The sequence below is a fragment of the Hemitrygon akajei genome, chromosome 24, assembly GCF_048418815.1.
Source record: "Hemitrygon akajei chromosome 24, sHemAka1.3, whole genome shotgun sequence".
Classification (NCBI taxonomy): Eukaryota; Metazoa; Chordata; class Chondrichthyes; order Myliobatiformes; family Dasyatidae; genus Hemitrygon; species Hemitrygon akajei.
In genome coordinates this window covers 47,636,157-47,660,175 of record NC_133147.1, presented here as the reverse complement: position 1 = coordinate 47,660,175, position 24,019 = coordinate 47,636,157, and the positions used below count along the sequence as shown (strand labels likewise).

Here is a 24,019-nt window from a genome sequence, read left to right as displayed (position 1 = left end):
CTCTCTCCCCCTCTCTCACCCTCCCCCTCCCTCCCTCTCTCTCACCCCCTCTCTCTCTCTTCCTCTCTCTCCATGAAGAAGGGTTGTTTCACGATAAGTGGCATAAGGTTGGCACCTTTGCCTAGTGGGAGCCAACTAATTTTGTGCCCCTTCTGTTTCTTGCAGCACTCTCTCATTATTCATGGCCAGCAGATCTCCATGTACTACAGCGACCCCAAGCCCAAGGCCAATGAGGACTGGCTCTGTAACAAGGTAGTGGCCCGGCTCTGGATGAATGGGGGTGGGGGGGGGGGCAGCGGGGAGAGGTAGTCACAAATTCCCTTCCTCGATCGCAAGGTACTGCATTGCTAGTACTGGGCACCTGCACCACCTGTGGCATTGTAGGGGCAGTGGTGCAGGAATGTGGGGCGGTGGGAATGGGCAGGTGGAGGGATTCATCTCGAGGCACAGAGAGAGTGCCATCTCGTGGGAGAGGGTTAACACTGAGGAAGAGCCACACACCGGGACCACTATAGATAGAGCCAACTGCCATTTTAATTCCAGTTCATGGGAGTGTCCATGGGTCTTATTTTGGCTGGAGTCTGTGACTAGAGGTGCTCTGCAGAGATTTGGAAGACTGAAGTCATTGGAGCAAAATTAAGTCATTCGGCCCAGTGTCACTCGGTCACCATTTGATCATAGCTCATTTCATATCTCTCTGAACACTCAGTAACCTGTGATGCCCTATCAGCTTGAGATTAACTGATGACTAGGGCTGCAGGGCATTGTTCTGTGGAAGGTGATGATAGAAAGGCAGCACCATACTTGTGAGGGAGCACTCCAGCAGCGCAGTTTGCCAGGACAGTAACGGTCAGCCACTGGCACTGTCTTCCAAAACCCTACTGCACTTTCAGATGGGCGTAAAGGATGTCAGTCCTGGCCGAGGAGTGTAGAGAAGATTCATGTTGCAACTGACCTGACCTGCTGTATGACAGGTAATGTCAAAGGGGCTTCTAACCCTGGGAGTGTGTGACGGGACATTGTGGAGGGAGCTTCACTCAGTGTCTGACCCCGGGAGTGTGTGATGGGATGGTGTGGAGGAAACTGTGTGGATATGAACTGAATGTACTTTTTAAACTGTTGACAGCTTCATCCTTTGGCTGTAATGCACTAATTTGGCAAGGTTGTCGTGTTTGACTTTGCCCTGTACAAACTGGCCAGGATGATTACTGTCTACAGCTGTGCACTCGCGGTAATATCTGTCATCGTGTGTTCATAATGCTGTTGGTACTGTTGCCAATGACTGTATGTTGTGAGTCATGTTTCCCTCTTATTTGCAGTGTGGAGTGCAGAATTTTAAACGGCGTGAGAAATGCTTTAAGTGTGGTGTTCCCAAGTCGGGTAAGTGTTGCACGATGGAAAGTAGGGAAAAATACTGAAGTTGGAACTCTGAAGCAAAAAAAGTAATTGGCAGGATTATCCCACGCATTGGGCAGTAACTGTGGGGATGTTTCTGCTCTGATGAGAGGGGAAATGGGAGGGCAGGGTTCTGGCCAGATGGGAGTGGGTCTTTTTTCACACACCATCTCTCCCCACACCCTGAGCCTTGACAGACCAAGGCCGGGTGGAGCCAAGCGGAGCTGGAATGCTCACTGAGTCAGTGAGGACTTGCTGGCTGTCTGTACCATCCTCTTCCACGTGCTTCTGCTGTCTATTCCTGACTGACAAGCAGTTGTAGAGTCACAGAGCATGGAAAGAGGCCTTCAGACATCCACACCATCAACATTGTGAAGAATGAGCCAAAGTTTACGCTCAAAATGATTGTACAGGGTAGAAATAACCATGACAATTAGCTCAGTACGTTACAAATATAAATAAACCTAAATTGACATTTTATATTAAATTTGGTATGTTGGCCTTCATCAGTCAGGCATTCAGATTAGGAGCAAGGGCATGAGGCCAGATTTCCGAGTATTGTGTACAGTTTTGGTCTGTTGGATCGATGTTGTCAAGCTGGAGGGGGTGCAGAAGAGATTTCTAAGGATGCTGCCTGGACGACAGAGTCTTGAATTAGAGAAAAAGAGAGGGGCTGGTCACACTGGATCTTCACTCCTTTCAGAGCAGAATAGACCCTTCTGGCCCTAGCCACACCACGCAGCAATCCTCCGATTTAGTCCTCGCCTAACCACGGGACAGTTTACAATGTCCAATTAACCTCCCGACCGGTACGCCTTTGGACTGTGGGAGGAAACCCACACAGTCATGGGAAAAACATACAAGCTCCTTACGGGCAGCGGTGGGAATTGAACCCAGGTTGCTGGTACTACTAACCATAGAACTTCATGGACAAGGTGGGGGCTCTGGTCTTTATTTTGGGGAGTCCAAAACTTACAGGTGCAGATACATTTGTTAAAGAGGACTGAGAGGCACAGGTGCTGCTTTATTCAGATGATAGTGAACAAGCTGCTGGAGGAAGTGGTCAAGGTAGGTACAGATGCATCAATTTGGATAGGTACATTGAATGGAGAGGTTCTGAGCCGAAAACTAGCAACAAGGATTAGGAAGGATGCTGTGGTCAGCATTTACCAGTTGGGCCAAAGGGCCTGTTTGACTTCCGACAAAATGAGCAAATATAAAGATAGTGACATTCGTGCATGTCGAGGGAAGTCGCGTTAGTGCTAGAACCTGACAGCAGTGGGGCGGTATGGTAGCATAGTGATTAGCACAACACTTTACTAGCGACTCAGGTTCAAATCCCACCGCTGCCTGTAAGGAATTTGTACATTCTCCCCATGACCGCATGGGTTTCCTCCCATGGTCCAAAGACCTACTGAGTGGTAGGTTGATTTGGGAGTTGCTGGGTAGTGCGGCTGAAAGGGCCGGAAGGGTCTGCACGTTGCTGTGTCTCAGTAAATAGAATAGAAGCGGTTGTTGAATGTTGAGATATGATGTCTGCATTGAGAAGGGGGTATGGCCCGGGTGGCAGGGGTCCCTGAAATGGATTCCTGAGACATGGCTTTGATGGTGGCGGCAGCTGTATCTGTGATGGAACTGGCTCATGTTCCCATCGCTCCCTGTCGCCTCTTTAATTGCTGTGAATTGATAGTTCCAATACTAGGCCATGACGTACCCATTTATCGCTGAGCTCAGGACAGATCACAGTGTCATACAGCAAAGGAGCCCTTTTGGCCCATCTGGTCCATGCTGGCCAAGGTTCCCAACCAAGCTGGTCCCATCTGCCCATAGCCCTCCAAATTTTTTTGTTAATGAACCTGCCTCAACTACTTGCTCAGTCCATATTGCCCATCTCTGGATAAAAATTTTGCCTTGAATCTATGTAAGCTAACTTTGGTCCTTGTATTTACCTGTAACATCTATGGGTTTCTTTTTTATGTGTTTCTCCTTAAATTTTTACTTCATTCTTTGTATCAACTTGCCTTAAATTAGAATTTTTAAAGAAAATCTCAGACTCCTATTAAATCTCTCTCCTTTCACCTTAAACCAGTGCATTCTAGTTCTTGAATTCCAACCCTTTCCGTGCTCATTGTGATTTTATACACCTCTATTAGATCACACCTCAGTAGGAAAGTCTCAACCTGCCCAATCTCTTTCCACAACTCGGTTCCTTGAATTGCGACGGGGTCCTGGTAAGTCTCCTCTGCGCTTGTTGCTGTAGCAGGGTGACCAGAGATGTTGACACCTGGCAAGCAGAAGCTGCTTCCCCTCTGTCGACCTTTGTCGTATTCCGTGTCTGATGTTGTAATGTGGATCACTCTTTCCCTCCCCTCCTCTGCAGAAGGGGAGATGCGGCTGGTGCCCGGAAGGAAGGACCTGCAGCAGCCCCTCCCTGATGGACCCGCACCCCTGCTGAAGCTACCCCAGCCGTTCCAGCCACCGCAGCTCCACCCGCAGCACAGCCAGAACCAGCAGCCAAGCGAGAACGCTAATGACAGTAAGTTCAGGGGATGCCATCTTTGTGGGGGGGGGGAGAATGGGGTCAGAAAATTTGCAAACATCTTCCCACACAGGTGCAAAAAGCTGAAGCATCCACCAACGTCGTCTTGCACCCAGGGCGGACAGGGTAAAGAAAGCATGCACAGGAGCGTGTTACGTTGAATGTGGAGTAGGCTAAAGGGTCAGCACAACGTTGTGGGCCGAAGGATCTGTACTGTGCCGCACTGTTCTCTGTTCTGCATAAAGTTTTGCTGAATTAATACAGATCCATCTAAGTTGGATCTCATTCCTTGAGACTACAGATATCTTTAGAGCAGGGGTACCCAACCTGGGGTCCACAGGTACCCCTAATGATAGGGGTCCATGGCCCTAGAGCATCAGCAAAATCATGTTATCTTTTTCCCCTAGGTCTTTCACTGTTTTGCTGAGGTATGGTACCAGTGGGGACGAGTCTGTCACTGTATAACACTGGGTTACAGTACCAGTGGGACGGGTCTGTCACTGTGTGACACCGGGGTACGGTACAGGTGGGGACGGGTCCGTCACTGTGACACCGGGGTACGGTACCGGTGGGGACGGGTCCATCACTGTGTGACACCGGGGTACTGTACCGGTGGGGACAGGTCCGTCACTGTGTGACACCGGGGTACGGTACTGGTGGGGACGAGTCTGTCACTGTAACACCGGGGTACTGTACCGGTGGGGACGGGTCCGTCACTGTGTGGCACCGGGGTGCGGTACTGGTGGGGACGAGTCTGTCACTGTAACACTGGGGTACAGGACCGTTGGGGACAGGTCTGTCGCTGTGTAACACCGGGGTACGGTACAGGTGGGGACGGGTCCGTCGCTGTGTAACACTGGGGTACGGTACCGGTGGGGACGGGTCTGTCACTGTGTAACACCGGGGTACGGTACTGGGGGGGACGGGTCCGTCGCTGTGTGACACCGGGGTACGGGACCGGTGGGGACAGGTCTGTTGCTGTGTAACACCGGTGTACGGTACCAATGGGGACAGGTCTGTGCTGTAAAATGCCCCTCCCATTTTAAATAAAACACTTGTCCTTCAGCCTCTGCTTACGTAGGGTTAGAAAGCGGTCAGCCTATCCATTCCCTCCTGGTAACTCAAGCCATCTAGTCCTGGAAGCATCATCTGTGATTTCTCTTGCCTAATTTATCATTCTTTGTTTTTATCCCCTGCAGCCGTGATCCTACGTAATCTGAACTACCACACCACCCAAGAAACAATCCTCAACACCTTGGCTCCCTATGCTGTGTTGTCACCCTCCAACATCCGCCTGATCAGAGACAAGCAGAGCCATCTAAACCGGGGCTTCGCCTTTATTCAGCTCTCGACAATTGTGGTGAGTTCCTGTTTCCTGCTGTGCTCCCATCCGGGGCTGTAACCTCTGCTCGCCCTTACTCCGCTGGATTCAGCCCCTTCTGTAGTGGCATGGGGGGGGCTCGGACCTCAGGGACCCCAGGGTTGATGGGGGCTGACTCTCAGCTTTACCTTGTCTGCTTGCAGGAAGCCTCCCAACTGCTCCAGATCCTGCAGTCGCTGGACCCCCCTCTCGTCATTGACGGCAAGACCATCAACGTGGAGTTTGCAAAGGGCACAAAGAAGTAAGCAGTCCCCCGCCATCAGGACAGCTTGCGGGCAATTGTTCGGCAGGTTTGAATTCTCGGCGCTGTTGTGCTTCAGCAGTACAGTCATTGTTATAAAATACATAATACCGTGACATATTGTCCATAACTGTATCCCAGTGTTGTACAGTGACAGACCCGTCCCCACCGTTATCATGCCCCGGTGTTATATACTGACAGACCCAAGTCCACCGGTACCGTACCCTGGTGTTATACACTGACAGACCCGAGTCCTGCAGAATATGGCAATTGTAGAGTATATCTGTACTCTGAGCTAGGTAGATTTCACTGATCAGTTATTAAGTGTATCTGTCACCCTGAAATCTTCCTTGTTCTCCGCTCCTCAGGGATGTGGTCCTGACGGATGGTAGCCGGGCCAGTGCCGCCTCAGTGGCCAGCACAGCGATCGCGGCAGCTCAATGGGCAGTCAACCAGGTGAGTGAGGGGGCAGTCAACCAGGTGAGTGAGGTGAGACGAGGGTCGCACAGAGCGAGGCATATCCAGTTTGATCCCAGGCGCCGGTGGTGCTGCCTTGTACGTTCTCCCTGAAAACGCAACCGTTTCATGCAGATGCTCTGGTTTCTTCAGACTATCCAACAGCACGAGGATTTGGTGGGTGTTGGATCCTGGCAGTGTTGCTATTGGAAGTCAGGAATGAGGCTTAAAGCTTCTTACTTTCAGCTCTTAATATTGAGCGTTACAAGAGCAAAGGATGGTCAAAGGAAAAGAGGAAGAGTAAAGAACAACAACTTTGAACTGAAAAGATAACAACATTCCAGTGGTAGCTGTTTACCTGTAAAATAGCCAGAATCACCTGCCTTAGAAAAATTAAGAGCTACGCTACAGCTTCTGGAATTACACATTTATATACACTGTATTTGTCAATGTGGAACAGAGAGTGAGTTTGTTAATCTGTCCGGAGCAAAGGATGTTGGGAATGGCGAGGGTGTTGGAGGGGTAGCAGAGAAGGCCCTGAGACACGTCTGACATCAGATTTCTGAAGCGTCCATGACGGTAGCCGGCTGTTTCTCTTTTACATGTTTTATGTACTGCTGCCACATAACAACAAATTTCATGGCATATGTCAGTGATAATAAACCTGATTCTGGCTTACTGAATCTCCTCAAGCTCTTTCGGAGAGCTAGAGGCTGATGTCCCACCGCCATAACTGGAAACTTCAACAGATTTCCCCCTCCCACAGGTGATGCTCGACCGGCTGTGTTCCTCTGTAGATAGTTCGTTGCTCCAGTTCCAGCATTTGCTGTCTCCCGTATTTTGCCGCAGGTTACACTGAACTTTCTGCTTCTCCCCCCTGCAGAGTTCCGATTCTGATAACCAGGGTGCGTGGCTGAACCAGGACAACCAGCGAGACTATTCGTACTACCGGGGAAGCCAGGACGACAGTTACCTGCGGCAGTACGCCCAGGTCAGTGACGTGGACTCGTATGCAAGCGGGCTATCCGGCCCTTCCGCCCTGTCGCACCCCTCAAGCTGACCTATCCCCTCGTACTCCATTTGGCTTCACCCTCTGGAGCTCACGCCAGCCCCCATAGAAACGCCCAGCCATCCTCGGGAGGGAAGCTGGGTCTGCGTTTGACCTGGAGACTCTCGTCTGATGAAGTCCCTCTTTGTCACTGGCCTGCGTCCTCTGATCTGCCTGTGGGAGGGAGGGTGGTGGTGTGGACAGAGGAAGCTCTGTCTGACACTTTGTTTTAACCGGTACAGCGGTACGGTGGCCAGTATTCCCACGATTACCAGCAGGGCTCAGACCAGCAGAAATCCAGCAGGCGTCCTGTGCTGCCAACAACGTACGAGGCACCACCTACTGTTGCAGGTGAGTTATTAACAGTCTGTCTGTGTCACTCTCGGCTGCATGATTATTCCCATTACTACTTTGAGAGGGAGTTTTACTAGTTCCAAGTATATCGTTAATCCTGATTTCACCAAAACTTCATTTATTCAAAGCCTGAGGACAGGTAGACTTGGGGGAGGATGTTCTCCAGGCCTAGGTGCCTGTGGAAAACCACAGCCAGTGATCACAAAATATTGTTGCAAAGTCTCAAGCTAAAGAGAAATTCTCACACTCACTCCGTGTGTCGATCTGTTCAGAAAGGTTATCATTCCTCTTGCAGGGTGAGTGTGGTTGATCAGGACAGTGAGGAAGGAGCTTGTATGTCTAACACTGGTTGTACTGTGTAGAGGGAGCTTCACTCTGTCTGACCCCAGGATTGTATGATAGGATGCTGCAGAGAGAGAGAGAGAGAGCTTCACTTTCTGTCTGACCCAGGAGTGTGTGACGTGATGGCGCAGGGAGAGTTTTGCCTTATGTCTGACCCCAGGAGTGTGTGACGTGATGGCGCAGAGAGAGAGTTTTGCCTTATGTCTGACCCCAGGAGTGTGTGATGGTGGTTTGGAGGGATTTCACTCTGTATGACTCCCAGAGTGTGCTCCTTCAGTCCTGATGAACCGAATAGATTGATTACCTTCTCCTGTAGTGTCGGAAGCCTCCTCGGAGCCTGGCATTCCAGGCGTTGATCCTCTCCTGAGCCCGCAGTCAGGGCAGGCAGAAGCTGCTCCACAGCTCTATCAGAAGTCGTCCAGTACCTCGTCAGACAGCACCTGCACCACACAGGTAGGTCATGGTGTCATTCCACCCCAGCACCCCTGAGAATTAACAGTTCAAAAGCAAAGATGACACTCTTAACTAAACAGCCAGCGGGAAGGGCCGCCTCGCAGCGGGAGAGGGGACGCCATGTTGTGTGGGTGAGTGGCCACTGGGTCGTGGAGAGTGCAGGGGGGGAGGGGACGCCATGTCGTGTGGGTGAGTGGCCACTGGGTCGTGGAGAGGGGACACCTCGTCATGGGAGGGTGCCTTCTTGACTAGGGAGAGCACAGGGGGAGAGGGGACACCTCGTCATGTGGGGGAGTGGCCACTGGGTCATGGAGAGTGTGGGGGGGGGGAGAGGGGACACCTCGTCATGGGAGGGTGCCTTCTTGACTAGGGAGAGCACAGGGGGAGAGGGGACACCTCGTCATGTGGGGGAGTGGCCACTGGGTCATGGAGAGTGTGGGGGGGGGGAGAGGGGACACCTTGTCATGGGAGGGTGCCTTCTTGACTAGGGAGAGCACAGGGGGAGAGGGGATACCTCGTCGTGTGGGGGAGTGGCCACTGGGTCATGGAGAGTGTGGGGGTGGGGAGAGGGGACACCTTGTCATGGGAGGGTGCCTTCTTGACTAGGGAGAGCACAGGGGGAGAGGGGACACCTCGTCATGTGGGGGAGTGGCCACTGGGTCATGGAGAGTGTGGGGGGGGGGGGAGAGGGGACACCTCGTCATGTAGGGGGGGGTGCCTTGTTGTGGGAGAGTGTGTGGGTGGGGATTGATTGTGCCTCCCAGTGGGAAAGGGGCTGCCTCACTGTGGCAGATTGCGGGGCGTGTAGGGGCCTCCTCGTTGCAAGAGAGTGTGGGGGTCGGTGGGGCCGCCTCACCATGGGAGAGCGCAGGAAGGGAGGTGAGAGGAGGAGGGGTGGAGGAAGTGAGGGAGGAAGAGAATGAGAATTGATGGAAGGAGGGAACGTCTCATTACAGAAGGGTGTTGGGGAAAGAGTGTCTGTTGGCAGCCGGTGGGGGTGTTGGAACATTGAGGGAGAACCTCACCCAGGAGAGTGTCATCTAAATCATCCTTGACTTTGTCTTTTACAATGGTCCTTCTCTGGGAGGAACAATTCCCTCTTCGATACTTTTCCAATCCCCCACCACCCCATCCATCTCGCCCAAGCAACATTGAGCCTCCTTTCTGCGCGCGAGCCCTCACAGAGTCATGTCTTCTCTCACAGACCTCCCGCACCCCCGGAAGCCAGAAGGCAGAGAATGCCCCAGATCTGCCCCAGGTCGGTGCCAGCCATTCCTCGGAAGCCAACGGCAGCAGCCACTCTCTAACCAGCTCCTCCACCGCGACTCAGGACTACACCCAGTACCGTAAGTACAGCTGCCCCAGTGTGTCAAGGCGATCCGTGCCCCCGACAACGGAGACCACAATGACACAGCAACAGGCCCTTCGGCCCACTATGTTGGTGCTGAACATGGTGCGCCTCGCATTCCCATCATACTGAAAGATTAAGTACTAGCTTCAGTTGTCACATGTACAGTGCATTGGTGAACAACACGGTCCGAGGATGTGCTGGAGAGCAGCGTGCAGGCATTGCCCAACTTCTGGCGTCAAAGTATTTTGCCCACAGCGTGCAGACGCTGACTGGTGTGAAGTTTGTGCTATGGGAGGAAACCAGGGCATCCAGAGGAAACCTGCATGGTCACGGGGAGAGAATGTACAGACAGCAGCAAGAATTTAATCCAGATCGATGCTTGCTGGCACTGTAAAGCAATGAAATAACTATTACACTGTCATGGCTACGTGTATGTCTGAAAGCCTCTTTAAAAAAAAATCACTGTTGTATCTGCTTCCATCGCTTGCCCTGGCAGCAGATTCCAGGCACCCACTAGGCCCCATACATCCCCTCTAAACATCCCCACTCCCACCTTAAAGTTAAATTGGTAAATTGCCTTCTTATTAGTGTAACATAGAACCTCAGGCATTGTGGCCCTTAATCCCACAATGCACTAACGTTTTAACCTACTAAGATCAATCAAATCCTTCTCTCCTACATAGCCCTCCATTTTTCTGACATCCATGTGCTGATCTGAAAGGCTCTTAAATGTCCCTGATGTATCTGCCTCTACCACCACTTCTGGCATTGCATTCCATGCACCCCCCACTCTCTGTGTTTAAAAAAAAAATCTAGCTCTACCAGCCCACCTATACCAATCACCTTAAAATCATGCCACTTCTGCCCTGGTGGAGAAAAAGTATCTGTCTATGCCTCTTATTGTCTTGTATACCATCAAGTCATCTCTCAGTTGCCTTTGCTCCAAAGAGAAAAGCCCTAGCTCGCCCAGCCCATTCTCAAGATATGTTCCCTAATCCCAGCAGGCACGCTCTCTAATTCAAGCTATTTCGCCGCCATTAACTTGGGTTCAATTCCCACCGCTGTCTGTGAGGAGTTTGTACTTTATCCCTGTGATTGCCTGGGGTTTCCTCCCACATTGTGAAGGTGTATGGGTTAGTGGGTTAATTGTTCGCATAGGTGTATTTCAGCAGTACGGGCCCACTGGGCCGGAAGGACCTGTATCTCTAAAACTAAATCCTAATTTCCTAAAGTTTACAGGAGTGAGATATGGTTGCAAGAAAAAGTTTGTGAACCCCTAGCAATTATCTGGTTTTCTGCATTAATTACGCATAGTGTGCTCTGATATTCATTTAAGTCGATAGACATAATAGACAAACATCATCTGCGTAAACTGATAAGACAGGCAATTGTACTTCCTCTCATCAATGCTGAGTACACCATTTAAACAGTCACAATCTATGTTCAATAAAGTACATGAACCTCTGGGTAATAGTTTCTACAAAAGCAATTTGGAGTCAGGTGTTCCACTCAATGAGATGAGATTGAAGATGTGGGTTGTAGAGGTGCCCTGCCCTATTTTAAAAAATGTCAGGTTACTGACAAAGCCTGCTCTTCTCAAGAAAGGTCTGTTTATGTGCACCGTGCCTCGATTGAAATGACTTGCAGAGGACAATAGAAGCTGGAAAAGTCTACAAAAGCATTTCTAAAGACGTTGAGTGTTCATCGGTCCGCTTTCAGAGGAAATGCAGTAATATTCTCCCTAGGAGTGGGTATCCAGCAAAGGTCAGCTTTGCATGTTGTGTTCTTGATATGAAGGAGATGCAGAAGGAACTAAAGGTAACAGCAAAAAATCTGCAAAAATCTCTAGAACTTGCTAAAAACTGTTCATGTGTCCTCCATAAAAAAACACTGAACAAAAGTAGTGTTCATGGAAGGAAACCACTGCTCTCCTAAAAGAAACAAGTTTTCAGAAAAATGACCTGGATGTTCCACAGTGCTTCTGGGACACTGTTCTGTGGACAGATGAGACAATAGTCTGGCAGAAATGCCTGTTTGGAGGGAAAAGGGCACTGTACACCAACACCAAGCCCTCATCCCAACTGTGAAGCTCGGTGGAAGGAGCATCATGGTTTGGGGCTGCTTTGCCTGGACAGCTTGCAATCGTTGAGGGAACAATAAATTCCAAATTGTATCAAGACATGTTACAGGAGAGTATCAAGGTAGCAATCCATCGCCTGAAGCTTTATAGAAGTTGGATGATGCAACAAGACAATTACCTGAAACACAAGAGTAAATCAACATCAGAATGGTTTAAAAAGAAGAAAATTCATGTTTTGGAATGGCCAAGTCAGAGTCCAGACTTTAACCCAATTGAGATTCCATGGCATGACCTGAAGAGGTATCATGTGAGGTATCCCAGAAATATTGATGAACTGAAACAGTTTTGTATGAAAGGAGTGGTCTAAAATTCCTCATCATCATTGTGCAAATCATATCAGCAGCTACAGGAAACATTTGGGGGAGCTTATTGCTGCTAAGGGAGGTTCTATCGGTTATTAAACACAAGGAATCGCATACTTTTTCCAGCCTGGACTGTGAATGATTAAACAATGTGTTCAACAAAGGCATGAAAAGTACAATTGTTTGTGTGTTCTTAGCTTAGGCAGATTGTGTTTGTCTATTATCGTGACTTAGATGAGAATCAGACCACATTTTATGAGTAATTAATGCAGAAAACCAGGTGATTGCAAAGGGTTCACAAACTTTTTCTTGCAACTGTATACCAGCTAGTTGAGTGGAGTCACAGCAGCAAGCTTGCACTCAATGTCAGTAAGACCATTTGTGGGCTTCAGAAAGGGGAAGCCAAAGAAACACACACCAGCCCTAACAGGGATCAGAAGTGGAAAGGGTGAGCAATTTCGAGTTCCTGGGTGCTAATATCTCTGTGGATCTCTCCTGGGCCCAACATATCGATGCTGCTACAAAGAAGGCACAACAGTGGCTATATTTCATTCGGAGTTTGAGGAGATTTGGTATGTCACCAAAGACACTCGCAAATTTCTACGGTTATACAGTAGAGAGCATTCTAACTGGATGCATCACTATCTGGTATTGGGGGGCGTGGGAGAGATCCTCTGCACAGGATCACAATAAGCTGCAAAAAGTTGTAAACTTAGTCAGCACCATCATGGGTACCGGGCTCTGTCGTGTCCAGGATGTCTTCACGGAGCGGTGCCTCAAAAAGGCAGTATGTATCATTAAAGACTCCCATCACCCAGAACATGCCTTTGTCCCATTGCTGCCATCAGGGAGGAGATACAGGAGCTTGAAGGCGCACACTCAACACTTCAGGAACGGTTTCTTCCCCTCTGCCATCCGATTTCTGAATGGACAATGAACCCATGAACATTTCTTTTTGTAATTCAAGTTTTTTCTGTATAATCATGTATTACATTGTACTGCTGCCACAAAAACAACAGATTTCACAACACATGTTGGTGATATTAAAGCTGCTTTGAAGTCCTGAGGTACAGTGGAAAAATGTTTGTTTTGCCTGCCATCCGTCCAGCTCACTTCAGTACATGGAGGTAGCACAAGGGGAAAGGAGCAGCAGAATAGAGTGGTACAGTCAGAGGGAGTGCAGTGCAGCAGGCAAGGGCCACAGTGAGGTAAGGCCAGGTGTCCGTGCTAATTGTTCTAGGACTCCGTCCAATGCTCTTTTAAGTGGGATTTTATTAATTGAGATTCAGCGTGGAGTAGACCCTTCCGGCCCTTTGAGCCGAGCCGTCCAGATCTCCCCCCCCCCAATCTTTGGACAGTGGGAGGAAACCCTCACAGTCACAGGGTGAATGTACCGACTCCTTACAGAGAGCTGTGGGAATTGAACCTGGGTCTCTGTTACCACTACGCTACCGCGCTGTACCGACTCCTGACAGAGAGCTGTGGGAATTGAACCTGGGTCTCTGGTACCACTACGCTACCGCACTGCCCTTATAGAACCTTCCTTCAGCCTGATACTACGTACTTTTGTATCTTCTGCCCATTGGAGGGGGGCAGAGAGAATATCTGGAGTGGGAGGGGTCTTGAGGCAGTGAGAAGGTATGCCTTCTAGCTTTTGACATTTTACCCTGGGTAAAAGTAAGACTTCTTGATGAGGAAGGAATCCCATCAGACCCCAAGCCTTAGGGTGCCCAAACCTAACGAGAGTAGTCTGCTTCCACCATGTCAGGGTGACAGGGTGGAGCGCAGAGCTGTTGAATGGCCTTGGGGTGAGGGGTTTAGAGAGGGTCTAAGGAGGAACTTTCCCCTCCCAGAGGTGTGGAGAGGCAGACTGGAATGGTGAGAGACAGCGACAGGGTGGAGCGCAGAGCTGTTGAATGGCCTTGGGGTGAGGGGTTTAGAGAGGGTCTAAGGAGGAACTTTCCCCTCCCAGAAGTGTGGAGAGGCAGACTGGAATGGTGAGAGACAGCGACAGGGTGGAGAGCAGAAATCACCCCATAGCAGAGGAGTCTCAACCCAGAGGGCATTGGGTCAGAGTGAGGGCTGCAAATGGGGTTCCAGGGAGGAATTCTTCCAGCCAGAGGGAGCTGCAAATCTACTGGTGGCTGGATTTTGTCTTGGGGGTTGAAGGAGTGTGTGTGGGTCGGTGGGAGGAGTGAGGGTTGCTGTTATTGTTGCTTGTGTTGTTCTGCTAAACATTGAGAGCATGCGATGTTGCTTCCAGACCGTGTGGTGACACTTGCTGCCCACCCCCCACCCCAAGCATATCCTTGGGTTGTTAACACAAATGACACTTCTCACTGTATGTTTTGATGCACTTGTGATTAAATAAGGAGCCCAAGTGCCCGAAGATGTCTGGCCTTGAATGTGTAAGAGTAAGTGTGTCTCTGCTTGCCATGGGAGTAGTCACCTCGGACTGAGAACAGTTAGCCCCTGAGACCTACCCTTAACATCTGCGGACGGAGTTTCACCGATGACGTTTCAGGCTAGAGGTTATCAGACCCAGAAAGAGGCCTGTGCTTTGAAGTGCTAACCCTGCATCTCTCTCCACAGATGTCGTCTGGTTTGCTGCGAGTTTTGATCAGGGTCCATGCGTGGTAAGGGTGATGCTTTAACCTGACCTGTGGTATTAACCCCAATCCTCTTCCCTTCTCCTTGACAGCCGTGCCTGATGTCTCTACTTACCAGTATGACGAGATCTCGGGATATTATTACGACCCCCAGACTGGACTCTACTATGACCCCAACTCACAGGTAATGAGGGGGAATGGGGGGTGCATGGTGCTGACCTTGCTCATCCGGGGTGGGAGGGAAGCATTGGAGGGCGGTGGGGGACAAACAGAAGAAGGCCATCCATAGCCTCCACGCTCCTTTGAACACTTTCTGGGGATTAATTGGCCACAATGGCTCTATAGTTGTCACAGTATCCACAGGCTCCCACGGTCGCCATAGGACAGAGGAGCAGAATTAGAACCTTCTGCCCCTCAATTACGTTCCCAAACCCCACTCTCCTGCCTTCTCCCTGTAACCTTTGACGCCATTAGGTTCAGGTTTTTACACGCTTCAGGTCTTTAGATAATTGGGCTTTGTTCCAGGGAAGGTGGGATCTGTTCCGAAGGGACGGTTTACACCTGAACTGGAGCGGTACTAACTTTCTTGCAGGGAAGTTTGCTAGTCCTTCTTGGGGGGGGTTTAAACTAAATTTGCAGGGGGCGGGGATCCAGAATGTGAGAGAGGATAGCGAGAGGAAGAATAAAGGACAGGTGGGGACTACACGGTTCTGGAATATTAAGTGTGTAGTAGAGAAAGGTGAGGCGGAACAAGTGATAAGGAGGACACGTACAGAGGGATGGTCTGACGGAACATGGAGTTAAATGTGTTGAAAGAATAAGTAAATTTAGGAAGGACAACAAAATTCTAGGGGCGTATAGCCCGATGGGAGTTCGGGGAGCTGGATTAAGCACAATAGGCAGCGATTCAAACAGAGAGAGGAGAAATGGGCTAAAAATTCTATATGTGAATGCACGAAGTGTCAGAAATAAGGCGGATGAGCTTGAAGCTCAGGTGCGAATGGGTAACTATGATGTTGTTGGGGAACGGAGACATGGCTGCAGGGAGATCAGACCTGGGAAATGAACGTACAAGGGTATACGTGCTATCGTAGGGACAGAAATGTGGGCAGAGGGGGTGGGGTGGCCCTGTTGGTGAGGAATGAGATTCAGTCCTTTGCAAGGGGGGGACATAGGGTCAGGAGAAGTAGAGTCTGTGTGGATAGAATTGAGGAACAGTAAGGGCAAAAGGACCCTAATGGGTGTTGTCTACAGGCCACCAAACAGTAGCATGGATATTGGGTGCAAGTTGAATAGGGAGTTAACATTGGCATGTGGCAAAGGTAATGTCGCAGTAGTTATGGGGGATTTCAACATGCAGGTGAACTGGGAGAATTAGGTTGGTGCTGGACCCCAGGGTAGGGAGTTTGTAGAGTGCCTACGGGATGCATTCTTGGAACAGCTTGTATGAGAGCCAACCAGAGACAACGCTATTCTGGATTTAGTGTTATGTAATGAACAGGATTTGATAAGCGATCTTGAAGTAAAGGAGCCATTAGGAGGTAGTGATCATAATATGATAAGTTTTTATCTGCAATAGAAGGATAAGGGCAGCTCGGAGGTGTCAGTGTTGCAGTTGAACAGAGGAAACTATGTAGCCATGAGGGAGGAGCTGGCCAAAGTTGACTGGATGGATATCCTAGCAGAAAAGACAGTGGAACAGCAATGGCAGGTATTCTTGGGAATAATGCACAAGGTGCAAAATCAGTTCATCCCCCAGAGAAGGAAGGATTCAAAGGGGGGAAAGGGGCCACAGTGGTTGACAAAGGAAGTCAGAGATTGCATAGAATTTAAAAAAAGGAAGTATGACAGAGCTAAGGTGAGTGGGAGGACAGATGATTGGGAAGTTTTTAAGGAACAACAGAACTTATCTAAAAAGGCAAAACGGGGAGAAAAAATGAGGTACCAATGCAAGCTAGCCAGGAATATAAAGGAGGATAGCAAAAGCTTTTTTAGGTATGTGAAGAGAAAGAAGATAGTTAAGAACAATGTTAGGCCCTTGAAGAATGAATTGGGTGAAATTGTTATGGGAAACAGAGAAATGGCAGAAGAATTTAATAAGTACTTTAGATCTGTCTTCACTATGGAAGACACAAGCAATCTCCCAGATGTATGGATGGGACAAGGACATAGGGTAACAGAGGAAATGAAACAGATTGACATTAGGAAGGAAACGGTGATGAGTAGACTGATGGGACTGAAGGCTGACATATCCCCAGGTCCATATGGTCTGCATCCTAGGGTACTAAAGGAGGTGGCCCTGGAAATTGCAGATGCATTGGTAATCATTTTCCAATGTTCCTTAGATTCAGGATCAGTTCCTGAGGATTGGAGAATGGCTAATGTTATGCCACTTTTTAAGAAAGGAGGGAGGGAGAAAACAGAGAACTATCGACCTGTCAGCCTGACATCGGTGGTGGGGAAGATGCTAGAGTCCATTATTAAAGATGAAATAGTGGCATATCTAGATAGCAGTGATAGGATTGGACCGAGCCAGCATGGATTTACCAAGGGTAAATCATGCTTGACTAATCTGTTGGAGTTTTTCGAGGATGTAACCAGGAAGTTAGACGGGAGAGATTCAGTGGATGTAGTGTGCCTTGATTTTCAGAAGGCATTTGATAAGGTCCCACATAGGAGATTGGTGGGTAAAATCAAAGCTCATGGCATTGGGGGGAAGACATTGACATGGATGGAAAACTGGTTGGCAGATAGAAAGCAAAGGGTAGCGGTGAATGGGAGTTTCTCGGAAAGGCAGGTGGTGACTAGTGGGGTGCCACAGGGCTCGGTATTGGGACCACAGCTGTTTACGATTTACGTCAACGATTTAGATGAAGGCATTGAGAATAACATCAGCAAATTTGCTGATGATACTAAGCTGGGTGGCAGTGTGACATATGATGAGAATGTTAGGAGAATTCAGGGTGACTTGGATAGGCTGTGTGAGTGGGCAGATACTTGGCAGATGACGTTTAATGTGAATAAGTGTGAGGTTATCCACTTCGGGAGTAAGAACAGGAAGGCAGATTATTAAATGAACGGTGTAGAGTTAGGTAAGGGAGAAATACAAAGAGATCTAGGAGTCCTTGTTCATCAATCACTGAAGGTGAATGAGCAAGTGCAGCAGGCAGTGGAGAAGGCTAATGGAATGTTGGCCTTTATTACAAAGGGAATTGAGTACAAGAGCAAGGAAATCCTCTTGCATTTGTACAGAGCCCTGGTGAGACCACATCTGGAGTATTGTGTACAGTTTTGGTCTCCAGGGTTAAGGAAGGACATCCTGGCTGTAGAGGAAGTGCAACGTAGATACACGAGGTTAATTCCTGGGATGTCCGGACTGTCTTACGCAGAGAGGTTAGAGAGACTGGGCTTGTACACGCTGGAATTAAGGAGATTGAGAGGGGATCTGATTGCAACATATAAGATTATTAAGGGATTGGACAAGATAGAGGCAGGAAATATGTTCCAGATGCTGGGAGAGTCCAGTACCAGAGGGCATGGTTTGAGAATAAGGGGTAGGTCATTTAGGACAGAGTTAAGGAAAAACTTCTCCCAGAGAGTTGTGGGGGTCTGGAATGCACTGCCTCGGAAGGTAGTGGAGGCCAATTCTCTGGATGCTTTCAAGAAGGAGCTAGATAGGTATCTTATGGATAGGGGAATCAAGGGATATGGGGACAAGGCAGGAACCGGGTATTGATAGTAGATGATCAGCCATGATCTCAAAATGGCGGTGCAGGCTTGAAGGGCCGAATGGTCTACTGCACCTATTGTCTATTGTCTATAAGAACCTATCACCTAATGACTTGGCCTCCACAGCCACCTGTGGCAATGAATTCCACAGATTCACCACCCTCTGGCTAAAGACATTCCTCCTCGTCTCCGTTCTAAAGAGACGTCCTTCTATTTTGAGGCTGTGCTCTCTGATCCTAGACTCTCCCACTGTAGGAAACATCCTCCTCACAACCCCTCCTGGCCTTTCGATGTTCGATAGGTTTCAGTGAGATTCCGCCCCACCCCCACTCTTCTAAACTATGGCAAGTGCAAAGAGTGCCATTAACATTATTGACATGAACACGTGGCTACAGTGCGTTAGGGGTCAAAAGTGTGTTAGCAGTGCAGAATGAAGTGTAAGAACTACAAAGAGAAGTGCAGTGCAGGTAAACAATAAGCTGCAAGATCATACCGATGTAGCCGTAAGATTGAGACTCATTGTTTTAGGGGACTGTTCAAAAACAGTGGAGTTGAGCCTAGGCTTTTGTATCTGCTGCCCGATGGGAGAATGCCCAGGGTGAGTGGGGGTCTTTAATTCTGCTGTCCGCAGTGAGGTAGTGTTGACGAAGTCCATGGAGGGGAGGCAACTCATCTTGTGATGCCAACGACTCTCTGCCATTTCTGGGGGTCACATGCAGAACAGTTAACACATCCAGATAGAAATGGCCCTGTTCACCCCTCCTCTTGAGTGTGTGCGTGTGCGTTTGTGCATGTGGGAGAGTGAGACCCACCAGCCCGTGGTTTGAGCCTCCCGCGTTAATAGCCGTCTCTGTGTACATACGTGCAGTACTATTATAACGCACAGACACAGCAGTACCTGTACTGGGATGGGGACAAGCAGACCTACCTACCGGCCCCTGACCAGAGCGGTGATTCCAAAGACGGTTCCGGCCTGAAGGAAGGCAAGGAGAAGAAGGAGAAGCCCAAGAGCAAGACAGCTCAGCAGGTGAGAAGCCGAGGACAGGTGGCATGTGGGGCTGTTCCACTGTCTGCCCCCGCCAGCACCCTCTGATGCTCCAGTCATCCTGGGGGTGTGGTGGGGAGGAGGCCATGTGTCCACATCCCAGGACGAGGGCACAGTACGCCCACACCCATCCCCCAGCTAACTCTCCCTGACATGGTGCAGCCACAGTGTTTCATATCCGAGTCCAGATCTAATGAAAGCATCTGCACCATATCCTGTTCCCAATGTAGCAGGATGGCAGGGCAGTGCCAGAGGGGCAGAGCAGCCACCCAGGGCCAGAGGCACCAAGGTTTGCCAGGGGCATGTGGCCACCTGGGGGTGGGGAAGACGTCTGTGCTATGGGGTGCTGCGGGGGCGAGGGCTGCTACTACAGTCAATATGACCGCCTTCCTTCCCTCCCACCCCCACCCCTTAGATCGCCAAAGACATGGAGCGCTGGGCCAAGAGCCTGAACAAGCAGAAGGAGAACTTCAAGAACAGCTTCCAGCCACTGAGCTACATGCGAGAGAGCGAGCGCCGGGAGTCAGCCTCTGCCGACGCGGGCTACGCCATGCTGGAGAAGAAGGTACCAGACTGGGCCAGGAGGGAGGGGGGCACCTCCTGCCCATACTCCCAATCCCGGCTGGGCTCTCTGCTTCCCCCCCCCCCCCACCCCCACCTCCCAGCCACCCGTCCCACCTCGTCTGATCTCTCTCAGAACTGTATACCACAGAAACAGGCCTTTTGGCCCATCTGATCCAACCTCCAGTTTCTTCTGGAGCAGCGGAGGCTGCAGGGGACCTGGAGGAGGTTTCTACATTACAGTGGCTATCTGTAGTTTAGGTGTCTAATGCTACAGGGCAGACGTTTAAGGTGAGAGAAGGAAGTTCAAAGGAGACGTGTGGGGAAAGGTATTTTTTCCACAGGGAGTGGTGGGTGTCTGGAATGCTCTGCCTGGGGAGGTGCTGGATCAGAATTGGGTTTCTTACCACTGACAGGTACAGTATGTGGTGAAATTTATCGTTTTGAGGCAGCAATGGAGTGTAAGACAATTAAAAAAAATCACAGTAAATTACAAAAATAAATTGTGCCAAAAAAGGAATAGTGAGGTAGTGTTCGTGGATCAGAAATCGGATGCAGAGGGGAAGGAGCTGTTCCTCAGTTGTTGAGCAATGTCTTCAGGCCCCTGTCCCTCCTCCCTGACGGTAACAATGAGAAGAGGGCATGTCCTGGGTGATGGGGGTCCTTTTAGATCGGAATCAGGTTTATTGTCACTGACGTACACGTGAAGAGTGTTGTTCAACAGCAGCAGTACAATCAAAATCTACAGTCCGAGGACGTACCGGTCAGTAGGTTAGTTGGTCATTGTAAATTCGAGGGTTGCTGGACGGTCTGGTTCAAACAAGCTCTTCCTATTCTGTGGTCCCTGCTGACCAAAATGGTTGTCGAGGCGAGTCCCGTTTACCTGGATTTAGTCCGTCACCCAGCCATTCCAATCCACGGACCTGCACAACTGTCTCTTGGGCGCCCCTACTGTACCCACCTCTATTTCCGCTGGCAGTTCCTTCCACGTAGTTTAGAACCCACCACTGTGAGGCACCTCCCTCTCAGATCGGGACAACCCTGTGGGCTCACTCCCAGCCTACGGAGTGGGAAAAGCCATTTTGCCCTTCTGGACTGTACTGACAGCCGAGGTGAAGAAGAACAAAACTCCCTGCCGTTTGTGGACAGGAGGTGAGGGAGGAGGGGTGTGTACCACTCAGAGTTTCACACGTTTCTTTCCCCACCCCACTGCAGAGTTCCCTGGCTGAGCGTCAACATGTCATGATGGAACACCTCAAACGCACCAGCGACAAGATGAGGGACGATGACACTCGCACGGTAGGGAGTGACCAGGGTTGCTGAGGGTGACCATGCTGTGAGTGGGAGGTGATGGGGTCGGTCACCGTGGTCCTTGATGGGAGGGGGGTGGGAGGGTCTGACTTCTCTCCCTTTCAAACCCCTTCTATCTCACTTCCTGTCCACTTAACTTCCCCGCTGTCCACTTAACTTCCCCGACTGTCCTTCTGCCCCCGCGCCCCTCCTTCCTTTCACCCCCTCCCCATGTTTTCTCTGCCTCTCCCACTGCCCACCGTGTGTTCCTCCCCCAGCCGTTCGCCGAAGATATCTGTCACAAACTCGAGTGTATTGGCGTTCACCTTGTGTGGCATGGGGTGATCCTTACATCTGTTTACTCCCCCCCCCCACCCCCCGAGCAGAAGTCGAGCCCACTGCGGGGGCTGGTGGCGGCCTACAGTGGCGAGAGCGACAGTGAGGAGGAGCCGGAGGAGGAGCAGGAGGAGAGGCTGACCGACTGGCAGAAGCTGGCCTGTTTGCTGTGTCGCAGGCAGTTCCCCAGCAAAGAGGCTCTCATCCGTCACCAGCAGCTCTCCGAGCTCCACAAGGTAACAGACCCACACTCCAAACCCCAAACCCCTTCACCGCTCCGTGCCAGTGGTGGGAAATGCGTGTCAGCTCAACTCCAGCGCCCGCAGGAGAGTGTAAAACCCTGAGTCAGTCCCCCCAAGGAGACGGGCCGCGGTTTCCCCTTCACCCCGGGGAGACGGGCCGCGGTTTCCCCTTCACCCCGGGGAGACGGGCCACGGTTTCCCCTTCACCCCGGGGAGACGGGCCGCAGTTTCCCCTTCACCCCGGGGAGACGGGCCGCGGTTTCCCCTTCACCCCGGGGAGACAGGCTGTAGTCCATGACACACAGAAACAGAATTAGGCCATTGAATATGAGGCACCATTCCATCATGGCTAATTTATTATCCTTCTCAACCCCATTCTCCTGCCTTCTCCCTGTAACCTATAATACCCTTACTAAACAAGAACCTATTAATCTTCGCTTTAAGTAAACCCAATGACTTGGCCTCCACAGCCACCCATGGCGATGAATTCATTTCCATACACTATATTTTATTGCCATTCTCATTCACCCTCATTGCCATTAGGAAGTCCTGCTTCCTAAACACTACCTCCCCCTCCATCTTTTTATTTTGTCTGCAAACTTGGCCACAAAGCCATCCAAACCAGCAGCATGAGGTGTGAGCTTTGTTTGTCACATTTGAATTGTGGTGTTTGCATCAGTGACTAACAGTCTGTGGATTGGGCTGGGGCAGTCCGCAGCCCTCAAGTGACGCCAGCATGGTAGGCACAATTCTCTAACCCTAATCCTTATCTCTTCGGAATATGGGAGGAAACCGGAGCACCCAGAGGAAACCTGGAGAATGTACAGATAGATTGCAGCTGCTATCATAACATTACGCTCATCACATGCAAAATGCTGGTAGAACACAGCAGGCTAGGTTCTGGGTCAGGGTCCTGATGGAGGGTCTCGGCCCGAAACGTCGACAGCGCTTCTCCCTATAGATGGTGCCTAGCCTGCTGTGTTCTACCAGCATTTTGTGTGTGTTGTTTGAATTTCCAACATCTGCAGATTTCCTCGTGTTTGCGTAACGCTACTGTGCTGCCCTTGGAGTTGTAATTGTAGTCTCTCCCTCCTCCTACACCCGGAGGAAGGTGTGTGAGGTGAGGCGATCCTTGTTCCCAACGTTTCTGGATCACCCCTGCCTTCATCGCCCAGGCTCCAACCCCACCACCCTGCATTCAACCCTGTTGGTGAGAGGCAGCCAGCATGAACCAGGGCACCCCTGTGTGGTTTGTGGGTCCTCTGCCCCAGCCAGTCCCATCTCAGCCCAGTCCTCGCATGTCCTGGAACAAGGGATGTGTCCTCCACTGCCTGAGCAGTTCCTAGCATCAGGCTTTCCTGTTACCGATGCCCCATGGTTCTGCCTAAGAGGAGCATCTACCCCATCTCTGGGTGGGGCGGATTGTGCCAATATTCAGGGCGAGGTAATCAGTGGGCCTCTGCAGCCGTTATTGGGGGCGTTCAGTGTGTATGTGTGTGTGTGTGTGTGTCTGTGTTGAGTACAATTCACAGTTGAGCTGATCAATCCTCCATCTTGCAGCAAAACCTAGAGATACATAGGCGCTCGAAGCTGTCAGAGGCCGAGCTGGAAGCCCTGGAGAAGAGTGAGAGAGAGGTGCGTGTCTCTGTGCGTTCGGTAGCAAAGTCGTCTTGTGGATCAACAGCGGAGGAACAGAGGGATCTTTGGGTCCATGTCCATTGATCGTCAGAGTTGCCGCACAAGTTGATGGGGTGGTTAAGATGGCGCATGGTGTGTAGGCCTTCATTAATCGGGGTTAATGTTGCAGCTCTAAAAAAAAACTCCAGTTAGAACACGCTGGGAGTATTATGTTCAGTTCTGTTCACTTCATTATAGGAAGGATGTGGAAGCTTTAGAGAGGGTGCCGAGGAGATTTACCAGGATGCTGCCTGGATTAGAGAGCATGTCTTATGAGGATAGGTTGAGCAAATTAGGGCGAGAACAAGAATGAGAGGTGACTTGATAAGAGGTTCTCCCAGTGTGGGACTAAACCAGGAGTTATGGAAACGGAAACTGTGTATGGTACTCCCAGTGTAGGTTTAACCCAGGAGTTACGGAGACGGGAACTGTGCACGGTGCTCCCAGTGTGGGTCTAACACAGGAGTTACGGAGACGGGAACTGCATGGTGCTCCAGTGTGCTGTGAATGAATAATCGAGATGAAGTA

General features: G+C 50.3%; 1 protein-coding gene across 4 annotated transcripts in view; it reads left to right on the top strand.

Moving 5' to 3' along the window:
- Positions 1–24,019, top strand: part of LOC140716056 (RNA-binding protein 10-like) — a 70,443-nt gene that overhangs the window by 44,712 nt on the left and 1,712 nt on the right. The window contains exons 7-22 of one of the 4 annotated variants that reach the window (XM_073028742.1): positions 166–252; positions 1,320–1,380; positions 3,776–3,931; positions 5,134–5,294; positions 5,459–5,556; positions 5,925–6,012; positions 6,896–7,003; positions 7,303–7,411; positions 8,073–8,209; positions 9,414–9,555; positions 14,704–14,795; positions 19,227–19,367; positions 19,801–19,950; positions 21,162–21,245; positions 21,623–21,808; positions 23,375–23,449. In XM_073028742.1, coding sequence (XP_072884843.1) covers positions 166–252; positions 1,320–1,380; positions 3,776–3,931; positions 5,134–5,294; positions 5,459–5,556; positions 5,925–6,012; positions 6,896–7,003; positions 7,303–7,411; positions 8,073–8,209; positions 9,414–9,555; positions 14,704–14,795; positions 19,227–19,367; positions 19,801–19,950; positions 21,162–21,245; positions 21,623–21,808; positions 23,375–23,449 — 1,875 coding nt within the window. Of the gene's footprint in view, positions 1–165; positions 253–1,319; positions 1,381–3,775; positions 3,932–5,133; positions 5,295–5,458; positions 5,557–5,924; positions 6,013–6,895; positions 7,004–7,302; positions 7,412–8,072; positions 8,210–9,413; positions 9,556–14,703; positions 14,796–19,208; positions 19,368–19,800; positions 19,951–21,161; positions 21,246–21,622; positions 21,809–23,374; positions 23,450–24,019 lie in introns of all 4 variants that reach the window. The other 3 variants (XM_073028741.1, XM_073028744.1, XM_073028743.1) reach the window with 3 other exon arrangements.